At 39.4% G+C, this 11,969-nt stretch overlaps 1 protein-coding gene and 1 gene segment (V, D, J or C); both read left to right on the top strand.

Moving 5' to 3' along the window:
- Positions 1–918: 918 nt before the first annotated feature.
- On the top strand, positions 919–3,718 carry LOC120548899. Its single transcript, XM_039785409.1, has 6 exons — positions 919–1,279; positions 1,459–1,750; positions 2,425–2,558; positions 2,918–3,272; positions 3,385–3,431; positions 3,524–3,718. The coding sequence occupies exons 1-4, from the start codon at positions 1,231–1,233 to the stop codon at positions 3,244–3,246; spliced, it is 804 nt and encodes a 267-aa protein (XP_039641343.1). The 5' UTR covers positions 919–1,230; the 3' UTR covers positions 3,247–3,272; positions 3,385–3,431; positions 3,524–3,718.
- Positions 3,719–6,680: 2,962 nt separating this feature from the next.
- LOC120549446 lies at positions 6,681–7,466 on the top strand. The segment is given in 2 exon segments: positions 6,681–7,041; positions 7,134–7,466. Coding segments are annotated over 2 exon segments (357 nt in total).
- Positions 7,467–11,969: the final 4,503 nt, after the last annotated feature.

Below are 11,969 nucleotides of genomic sequence, written 5' to 3'. Positions count from 1 at the left end.
GCTAGTTTGATTTTGCAGTAGACACACTGCGCAGTTTTCGTTTTAATTACGTTTGAGCTGATTCCAAACTTTAGACACTTTCTGTTGTTTTCTCCAGCCTGTCTCTTCTCTTAGCCCCTCGCTATTTACGCTCTAGCACAGGGGTCAACGTTTTTTAAGCCAAGGACCCCTTAACTGAAATAGACGGATCAGGGACCCCCTACTACATATATTGTATAAAATGAAGTTGCATATTAATCTGGTCCTACAATAACTTTTAGGGCGCCTAAAGCAATTATAGATACCTTTTTTGCATAGAATACTAAGCTATTAAAATAGCCTTAAAATTGTTGGCTTGATTTTATAAATCATGTTTTAATTAGTGACTACATTATTGGCCAGTAAGCCTATCAGTGGGGATTTATATTTGCTAATAATATGTTGGAATCATGTTAAGTTGTATATTTTGAAGTTGTAATATTTTGAAAAAACCTTTCAAAAATTAATAATTTGGAGGCCCCCTGTAGTGACTCTGAGGACCCCTAGGGGTCCCTGACCCCCTGGGGAAGATCCCTGCTCTAGCATGTGTCGTCAGCAGCAGACTGAGGAGCGTCTGGTGTGCGACAGTAATAATGATCCGTGCGGAAACACCGTCCGGCAGCGATACAACGTTGGTAACATTGATTTAACTAAACTTCGAGGCAGGTCATTTCGCATCGAGGATTTTTTGTAATCAAATTATTCGAGTTATTCAAGGAATCGTTTTAGCCCTAGCTGCATTGTTAGAGTGCATGTCGGAGAATAGCACGGACACACAACGATAACTAGCCAGTTGAGATTGTGTGTGTACGTCCTTGAGAACTGTAAGTCGTATAACTTATGTTGTCAGTTCATTTAAGCCTGGTCTTGCAAATTTAAATTAAGTTAACTGGTGATTTTCGTTGTTTGTATTCTTCACCTGCGAACCTGCCCCCACCGCTAAAAAAAATCCTAAAGGAAACACTGCAGAGACATTTCCAAAAATAAATTGTTTCCTAAGAAGAATGTACATCGCATCATCAGTCAGTCATTTATTTATTTAAGAATGTAAAGAGGAGGAGGATCCACTATGACACCACCCACCTAATGACTTCATGAGGATCTGCTGACAGGAGGGTTTACTCAAACAGGAGGTTGGAAAGACAATGATTCACAGCAACAAGATTTTGATTGTGTGTATTGTTCAATATAACCAAACACTTGGAAAACAAAATGATCATCTTATTCCTCAGCATTACTTTGAACACAATTCTGGTTTCAGGTAACATCATCAAAATCATTTCTTTTGAAGTTTTCAACAAAATCTGTTTACACAACTCCGACACTGCTGCAATGTCAGCTGTCTTAGTGGATTTTTTTTAAATGTCTTACGTTAGTCAGTTCATTCAATTCACCAGGGTTTATGCTCCTGTTGTATTTAGTCTGATGCTTTTTCCACAGGTTCCTCTCTCAGTGACAGAGTCCACCAGACTCCAGCTCATGTGTTCAACAAACCCAAAGAAACAGCCAAAATCAACTGCTCGCACAGTATTGACAGCTACGACCGAATCCTCTGGTACAAGCAATCGGACAGACAACTGCAGTTCCTGGGATACATGTATACAACCAGTGGAAACCCAGAGGCTGGTCTGGGTGTGAAGATAGAAGGGAGTGCAAATAAAGACCAAAACTGCACATTAACAATAGAAGAACTCAGCCTGAGCAGCAGTGCAGTGTACTTCTGTGCTGCTAGGTGACACAGTGCTGCATATCACTGCTCTTCAGTACAAAAACCTCCTCACAGTTGTGTTCCTTCCTAAGGATATCATTACTCAGATCTGTATGCTGAGCCAGTGGTGTGTAAAAGCTAGTTACCATGAGTTATATGCACAATGACACCACCCACCTAAAGACCTGGGAGGGTTTACTCAAAGAGGAGGCTGGAAATACTCAGTTAGTACAACTGCTTCATTCATTGCGACAACAAATTAGTGTTCCTATTTTCCTATTTTTGATTTTGAACACTCAGAAAAAACACACAACGATCATCACATTCCTTTCTATTACTTGTACCTCTATTCTGGTTTCAGGTAACGTACTCAATAGTTTGAAGAGATTTTAATTAAAGTTCTCATATTGTAAAGATTGGCTTGTGTACAGCCAGTCTCATATAGTGCTGCTGTTTCAGTTGTGGTTTGCATTATTATACATTTAAAATTTGTCTGGTTTTTAATTCAGCCGTGTTGATGCTCATGTTCTATTTTGTCTGATGCATCCTTTTCCACAGGTTCCTCTCTCAGTGACAACGTCCACCAGACTCCAGCTGATGTGTTCAACAAACCTGATGAAACTAACCAATGTCGGTCTCTCTTCTGATTAAGATCCGAAATTAGAATGGGAGGTCCTTTCTGTAGAGCAATGCCTTTAACCTCCCACCTCCCATTATAAAAAGCAGCCTCAGACATTCATCAGGTCTGCTGTGACGGCGTCTCATGTTAACAGGATCACTATTATGACTCAAGTTCTCATTACATTTGTAGTCTCGTCTCTGTGGCTTCAAGGTACAAGGCTAAATATTGATATTTTTGTAATGTGAAAGGGATAGATTTATTGTTATCCAGTGTATTTACTAAAATGAAAACAGGCTGATGAAGACCTATACATGCAGTCTCAAATTCTGACTATAAATCAGGGATAACAAAGATTCAGTAATAGTAGACTCAAGAAAAATTATTTGATTTTTTTTGTCTACATGCATACAGATAAATCACCATTAGCATTAAAGAGAATCCAGCATAGGAAAATATTGACTTGATAGTTAAAATATTAGGATTTGACACCCTGTACGTTAATAACAACTTTTTCGAAATGAACTAAAAGGGAAACTACTTGTATTTAATGTTGTATTTTCTCCGAACAGGTCAGTGCCAGGATGTGACCCAACACCCTGAAATCAGTTGGAGTTATGTTTCCCAATCTGCAGAGATGAACTGCAGCCACAACAAAGATATTTCTCATAACCAGATGTACTGGTACAGACAGCGTCCAGGGGAGACCATGACCCTCGTTGTCTACACAGTTGTTGGTGTACAGCCAGACTACGGGGGGGCTCCTCAAACCAAATATTCAGCCATCAAAGAAAACTCTGAGAGCGGGGCTCTTACTGTGAAAGACTTGCAGCTTGAGGACAGCGCTGTGTACTTCTGTGCCGTCAGTAAACACAGTGATGTGACAAGTCTGAGCAGCTGAACAATAACTGGTTGCCAACACATTTGGTGAGTGGATTAGGAACCAAATGTTTGCTTTGATATCGTTCCAGCAGGCGGCGCTGGAGTTCCAGAAATACTCTTCAGTTCAACACTCAGTGTTCTGTGTTCATTCAGACAGACAGGAGGACAACATGCCAACATTATTCCTTTTGTCTTGGCTCATTGGTAATCATTTTTATAACTCAGGAATACCACTTGATCTAAAGTTTCTATGTGATTCGTTCATTTTCTTTCCCTCTGTCTGTCTTCCTTTCTAGGAGTTTGTCTGGGTGATGAAGTCTACCAAACTCCTCCAGAACTTCTCAGAAGACCTGGAGACAAAGTCGAGCTGGTCTGCAGCCATGAAAGGAGCTACTTCACAGTCATGCAGTGGTACCAGAAATCCGCTGGAGACTGAGCTCTGAAACGCATTTGACATGTGTATTACAGCAACATAGAGCAGGAGAAGTCTTTCAAAGAGCATTTTAACATCACTGGAGATATGACTGGAGACGGAGCAAAGAACGGCTCTCTGGTTATATACAACCTGAAGGCCCCTGAGCACAGTGCGGTGTACTACTGTGCAGCTAGCAGGGCACACTGACTGAACATCCCCTCTCTGTTAGACAAAAACTCTCAACCAACTTTGATCAACATGTATGGTTTTGGATAAGCACCCTCCCAGCCAGCTGCTCTTGATTCGCTGCCATCGTCTGTCAGACGTTACACAGTGATGCCGTTTCATCTTCACTTCCTTTTCCGTTTCAGTAGAGGCCTCAGTTGGATCTCCATCACTCACAGGACCCAGGTTGATATTACTGTCAGCGACTTACACCTCTGAAACTCTAGGATACATACTTCGGAAAACTAATCTATAAAAGGCGTTTGAGTAACGTTTTCATTTTGAGCAAGTCAAAATGATCAGTTTTCTTTTTTTCTGTTGCTTAGCAGGTAATCACTTAAATACAATTAGATCCTAGTGTATGAACGTGGAACTGTATAATCTATCACAATAAATACGTTATTTCTTTCTCTGCCTAGGTGTGTGTCTGGGTCTTGATGTCCAGCAGTCTCCCTCTGATCTCATCACCAAATCTGGAGACAAAGTGGAGATATTCTGCAGCCATGATAAAACTGACTACAGGGCGATGCTCTGGTACCAGCGCTCACCTGGAGACACGGCTATGAAACTCATTGGATATTTGAACTTTAAAGATGTCACAAAGGAAGAGCCATATAAAGAACATTTTAATATGTCTGGAGATTTGGGGGTTAATACAGTAAAAAACGCCTCTCTAATCATCCAAGTGGTTGGACCTGAGCAGGGTGCAGTGTACTACTGTTCAGCTAGCAAAGCACGCTGACAAATATCCCCTCTGAACCTAACAAAAACTCCACACAGTTCTGTATCCTCAGTGGTTTTGCATAAGACAAGCTCCCAGACACCTGCTACTGTGGTTGTATTTTGGTTTGATGCAATCAGACCGACATTAACTAATGTGACTGTTTATATCTCATCGCTTCAGTCTAATTCAACAAGGCACGTTATTTAAGCACAATTTATATATTCCACCAGTAGTCAAGCAAACACTTTCTCATCACTAATTTATTTATATGAAAATGCATCAACGTGGCTGAAGCAACAGGCTCCTTTGATCGATGACAGGATAGACATAGTTTATGACAAAATGGAGAGATTGACATTATCTCAAACTTCGGTAAGAAGATTTTGCCAGCATATGGTTTAAGTGGACCGTATATATTGCTCCCAGAAGAGTAGACTTTATATAATGCATACTATATGCATTTAATTCAAGTACACACATTCCTCCCTGTTCTATAATATATATAGTTCTGTTTGTGGTACCAAACAGACCTTTTATTGAAGATTATACACAAGTTATCAAAAGACAAAGTCAAGTGTTTTGTTTGTTTGTTTTCTTTTTTGTATGTGAAATCCATGAGAAATGTGACGGGTAATAACCTGGAGGGTGGCCAGATGTTTTTTGATCGTACTGATGTGGTTTCTATTGCTCGTCTCTGTGTGTCTTTGTGACTACGTCCCTGACGTGTGTTTTTCTTGCCTTGCTTTTGAGAGGGTAGGGGTGCTGGGAAGGATGCAAGGTGTCTTTAATGGTTAATGTTTTTCTGTAATGCTCTGGATACCAATTAAAAAAAATAAATAAATACATCAAGGTGCATGCGGGCATAAATACTGTATTTAATAATCCTATAGGGGCTGGGCTTTCTAAATAACCATAATCTGTTAAACACTAGGGGTGTAAATCACACGTTTTCTCACAGAAAATATATTGATTCTTCTTCAACGATATTTATTGATATCACAAAGTCTGCCACGATATGATTTGATTTAATTCAGGGGCCTGCAACCGATACGAGACGATACCATAAGCCCATTTAACACCATCAGTTACATTTATATAGGTATATTTACAAAAAGCAACTAAAGTATGATTTGACTATTTCATTACTAACCTCTTCCAGATATTTAAATTAAAAGACAAACTTCTCTTTCAAAAAAAAAAGAATATAAAGTGAAATAAAAAAAGTCAAAATAAAGGTGCATCTTAAAGATGACGATATGTATCAATATTTTCACTTTGTATCGATAATATTGGATCGTTGAGGATTGAATCCATATGTTGATCTAGATCGATGCATCGTTACGCCCCCATTAAAAACACATGGATGCAGATATTCAGCCCAAGTTTATTACTCCTCCCAGCCCGCTGCATTTACTTTGAAGTTTTCATCTTTGCCAACATATGTACAGTGACCATGTTTCGGCATCACTTCCCTTTCCTCTTTAAACCTCAGTGATCTCAGCAGAGCTATTAGTCGATTCTCATTCCAAACCGTGACAATCAGTGTGATCAGAAACAGACATCCTTAAACCTCTGCCACACGGTTGTACACGTCATCTAAAGACTTCAAAATATATCTTCTACGTTGACAAAGATAAAATGATATGCCTTCTAGTTTTCGGCTGCCTTTCAGGTAACGAATTGAAAAAGTATCAATTCCATAGAATGTGGAAATGTTTGATTGATCTATCACAATGTGTATCATTTATCTTTCTCTGCCTAGGTGTGTGTCTGGGTCTTGATGTCCGGCAGTCTCCCTCTGATCTCATCACCAAATCTGGAGACAAAGTGGAGATATTCTGCAGCCATGATAAAACTGACTACAGGTTAATGTATTGGTACCAGCGCTCACCTGGAGACACGGCTATGAAACTCATTGGATATCTGAACTACAATGCTGCCACAAAGGAAGAGCCATATAAAGAACATTTTAATATCTCTGGAGATTTGAGTGGAGATACAGCAAAGAACGCCTCTCTAATATTCAGAATATCTGGATTTCAGCACAGTGCAGTGTATTACTGTGCAGCCAGCTTAGCACAGTGAGTGTTCTTTCTTTCTCCTTCATACAACAACTACTCCAACTTTTATCAACACATATGACCTTAAATTAGAACCTGAAGAGGCCCCTCCCAGCCAGCTGCTCTTGAGTTGACACCATTAGGTTTGCCAGCCACTGTACAGGAAGTGTTTAAGCGCTTCCCTTTCTTTTCCAGACCTCAGTCAGCTTAGCAAACCCATCAGTATAGTTCTATTACTAACAGTGAGACTGTGTGTAATCTGATGCCAGATTACAACAGTTTACATCCCTAAAACCGTGACATCGAGATTGGCCGGAAGGACTTTTGAGCAACTATTTTATGCTGAGGAATTAAAAATGATCGGTTTTCTCTTTCTCTGTTGCCTAGCAGGTAGTAACTTGTTCAAATACAGTTAGCTCCTGTGAATGTGAAAACGCTTTCATTTTAGATAAATGACTTCTCTATGTTCCTTCTCTATCCAGGTGTGTGTCTGGGTCTTGATGTCCGTCAGTCTCCCTCTGATCTCATCACCAAATCTGGAGACAAAGTGGAGATATTCTGCAGCCATGATAAAACTGACTACAGGGTGATGCTCTGGTACCAGCGCTCACCTGGAGACACGGCTATCAAACTCATTGGATATTTGAACTTTCAAGCTGTCACAAAGGAAGAGCCATATGAAGAGCATTTCGATATCATTGGAGATTTGGGGGGAAATACAGCAAAGAACGCCTCTCTTAAAATCAAACTTTTAGAACAAGAGCACAGTGCTGTTTACTACTGTGCAGCTAGAGAAGCACGCTGACAAATATCCCATCTGCACTTTACAAAAACTCTGCTCAATCTTTTCTCCATCAGTGGTTTATAATAAGACATGGAATAAACTGCTCCCAGACACCTGCTTTTGTGGTTGAACTTTGGTTTTGACGCAATCATATCATCAACAGCTACTGTAACTGTGTTTCTATTATTTATTCTAAATAAACCAGACAAGTTCAATTCTAAAATATAAAAAGGAAATCTGTCAAAAGCAAAACATCTGTGTGGGGGGAAACCAGGTGAAAGGAAGAGCGTATATAGCTAGATATCAGCTTGATATGCAACTGAAGCCACTCCTACCTCCTTTCTACATCACATTTGCTTCCTCCTTCATGTGACTGTTTAGTGAGAAAGCCCAAACAGCAGAGGCGCCGTCCTAACTTTACACTGCATTTTATCTATGACTTCAGAATAACCAACAAGTTCATAGCAACAAAAATGACAAGGGGAGGATACAGTTAGAACAAATGTTTTATAATAAAGAGGCGTAGTTTACTTCATACCTGTTTTATTACATTGTCTGGGTCACATAACTTTCATATATAACCAAAATATGTATCCTGGAATTCATTCCAAATTGTAATTTGTTTAAAAAAAGTAATAAATAAATATTTTAAAATTTGACTAAAAGAGACAATTATATTGTTAATCCCAATCATTTCTGTGACAATTATTTGTACAGCAAAATTTGGAATTGTTACAGCTCTACTTAGTAAGCCACAGTATATCATAGGGGTGGGAATCACCAGAGGCCTTACAATACGATATCATCACGATACTTATGTCACGACGATACGATATTATTGCGATTTCAAACATATTGCAATATTCTGTGATATATTGCAATTCATTAACTTTTTTTCCAACTTCAAATTTTTCCCAATTTTAAAATTATGTCCCCAAAAGGAAACTTTGTCAACGTCTGTTTTATCTAAAGAGATACATTTCTCTGTTTGTTCATCTCATTTCAATTATACTGCTGCAAAATTCAGATTGTCAAGCAGACAAACTAACCAACACATATATAATAAAAGATCAATACTTGGCGTCTGTGTATCGATACAGTACTGCCGCAGAACATATTGCGATACTATGCTGTATCGATTTTTTCCCCCACCCCTAGTATATCACCCATTACAAGAATCTCTTCAACTGAAGCATCCTACAGTCAGCAGGCAAACTTTTGTAGTACACCTAGACACTTGAGAGAAAAGCCTCAATATGTCATCTGTAAACATGGAGCAAAATCCTCCTCCCCCCATTGTTCAGTTGGAGGAAAACAACAAAAAGAAAAGGCAGATATTGTTTTCCCTCCTAGAAGACAAACTGACTGAATGAAAGAAAGGCTTGTCAGTGTGAACTAGTGCTCTGACTTCTCTACGTCACTTCCTGCCCCCCCCCCTGCTGCTCCACAAAGCTCTGCAGAGACCCCAGTTGGCTTTTCACATTCAACACTCAACAAGATGCCAGCTCGTCTGATCATTTCCATCATCACGGTGTTCTGGATTGAAGGTATTGAGCATTCATGACGCCGCCACTTTTTCTATTTAATTTGGAATTAACTCTCAAAAACCTTCAGTGCCAGTGGAGGAATAGAGGTATTTAAATAGTAATGGTTTTGTATACTTCAATGGCTTTTTTCCTCAAATAACTGCAACTGTGTAGTTAACGCCAAAGGCACAAAGATTTGATATTGTGCTGGTCTCTCTACAGGGGTTTACCTCAGTAAAGAAAAACAAGTGTCTCAGACTCCGACTCAGCTGTTTTGGAAACCCAACGCTGAAGCCAACCTGAGCCTCACACATCAAATCCCGAGCTATGACACCATCCTCTGGTATCAGCGCTCAGCAGGAGACACTTCCCTCAAGCTGATTGCCTACGTCTATTATAAAACTGCTACGGTTGAGCCAGCGTTTGAAAGCCACTTTAGCATGAGTGGAGATGGAGAGAAAATGGCTTATCTTCACATCCTGAACCTGAGCCACCCTGAAGACAGCGGAGAATATTTTGGAGCAGCGAGAAGCACAGTAATAAAGACAGTGACGCTCTCGTACAAAAACCTCCAATAATGATCCAGCGGATAACAGCACGCCAACAGGAAACCACTGAAACCACGTGACACAGAATCAAAACGAACAAAAAAGCATTAGTATTGGTTGCTTAGGATGAGTTAGGTTCCTTTAGCATGTAGGCTACATTTGGGGGGGGGAAAGTATACAACCCTATGAACATTTGACAGAAAAGTGGTTGCAAAAGTAAAGAGAATTTTACTGAGACGGATATGTATCCTCACAGTCATTGATTAATGAGATCTTTTGCTATTCAGCTCTCTCCACTCTACAGATATTAGTCACGATAACCAAATGAGGCAACATTTCATGCAACGGAGGACGTGGCCAAAATAGTGCTGGTTCTATCCTTGCAAACAGGACTTGTACATAAATGTACATTTACTCCTACTTCCACTATATTGACACGATTACTCATTGATTTTTGGAAACAGTAAAACAAAAATCTGCCTTAATACTTTTCCCTTTTGAACTTTTTGAATTCCCCTTCGGAACAAGACAAAATAAGAGTTGACTTGCATAATGTCATGTGCAAAATAATCATTTTTCCCCCCCGATGACTTTGTTTTGGTGATCGCTGGGAGCCAAAATCAAAATTTGATGAACTGCACAGCCCTATATCACCGCCCTGGTTCTGGCACGCTCTTGACAGCGCTTCCATTGGGTTTTTGTGTTGTCATTCGGACTGAGATTTGTTTTTAAACCGTGCTTGTGCAGACAGGATTTTTTTGTTAGAACTAAAGGAGGGAAAAACCCTGTTTCCAAAATACCCGTCTGTACTAGGCCTCAGATCACCTTTGCATGAGTCAGAATCAGAACACTGAACAGCAGAGAGCAGTGAAAACACACCGACATGAAGATGCCTGTACAGTCAGTAAGCTCCTCCTTCCTCATTACAAGCATGCAATAAAAGGATGATTTCACACCAATGTATTTTCATTAATGCCATTGCATATCTCTGTATTAGTCCCAGTTCAGATGTGAGCCACCACAGTGAATATTATGCCTAAATGAAGATTTTAAAATGCTTGTCATTTTGTTTTTTTCTCTGTCTTTGCTAACAGGTACTGCACGAGTCACAAGATGTGTGTAATTTCTCATTATGACATAAACCTGTCGTGTCAACCCTCAGTTTTTATTTTTCCTACTCTAGACATTGTGATGTCGTCGCTTACGATCCAACAATCACCTCCTCTGATAAAACCTGAGCAAGCAGAAGCCCGTCTTGACTGTTACCATGGAGACAACAGCTACCCCTACATGCTCTGGTACCGGCACAAGTCGGCAGCAGGAGGCCAGGGGGGCATGGAGCTGATCGGACTGCTTCATTACGAAAACCCAAACGTTGAGGAGAACTTTGAAGCACGTTTCAAGATGACGGGCCACTCAAAGGGCCGAGCTCAGCTCGTCATCTCCAACATAAACCCAGCAGACAGTGCAGAGTATTTCTGTGCAGCGAGGTAGCACAGTGTCTCAACTCCTCTGGCTCCTTTACAAAAAGCTGGTGGCCCACAGCAACATGCACCTGCATCAAAAACCTAAACTGCTCGATAAAGACAGCAGCATACTTCAACTGCTGCTGTTTTCTTTCCCTGCTGAGAGGACTAACAAAAGGTATAAAAGTAATGCGTGAGACAAATTATGATCGATGAATCAAACAAAAGACGGACTAAAAATGCCTGTTGTGCACATAAACATCGCAAACACAACGCGCTCCAGTCTTCTTTCTTCTGTAGTCTTCTCTTTGGTCTATTTAATACTGCAGAGAGTCTGATGTCATTTACTCCACACACACAGCTCTCAAGTGTTGGCTCATTGTATTTTCAGTCATTTTATTTTCCTAAATCCAATAAAATAAAAGTTAATATCTATAAAAAAAAATTTTTAATTTTAAAACATATATAGACACAATCTGGCTTCCTCTCATCAAATGTGTGGTTAAAATATTTTTGGTGTTTAATATAGAGTACATTTTCATCATTTGTTCCTCTGAAGTAGGGCTGCTCGATTATGGGAAAAATATTTTTATTGTGATTATTTCGGTCAATATTGAAACTCGTCGACTTCTTGAAAGATGTTGCAATTGTTGAACTTAAAACAGTGGAAAAAGTTAAATAAATCAACAGTAAAAAAAATATAAATACTTTCCCTATTTCCTATTTAATTTTTACAGTCAGAACACAAGACAAAGTAAGAGTTTACTTGCAAAACGTAATGAGTTAAATAATTGTTTTTCTCAATTATTCCGTTTTTGTGAACATTGGGAGCCAAAATCATAATCACGATTAAATTTCAATTAATTGCGCAGCCCTAATCTGAAGCAAACGGATTTAAACTTTTTAAACAAAGCAAAATACAAAATAGAAAAGCATGTAAACACATGACTTATATTGATGTGATTTAGTTAGTTAGATAAAAGTATTTGTTTAT

This window comes from Perca fluviatilis, chromosome 20 (assembly GCF_010015445.1).
Source record: "Perca fluviatilis chromosome 20, GENO_Pfluv_1.0, whole genome shotgun sequence".
Taxonomy (NCBI): Eukaryota; Metazoa; Chordata; class Actinopteri; order Perciformes; family Percidae; genus Perca; species Perca fluviatilis.
The sequence above is the reverse complement of the archived record's forward strand: the minus strand, read 5'-3'. Positions and strand labels throughout refer to the sequence as shown.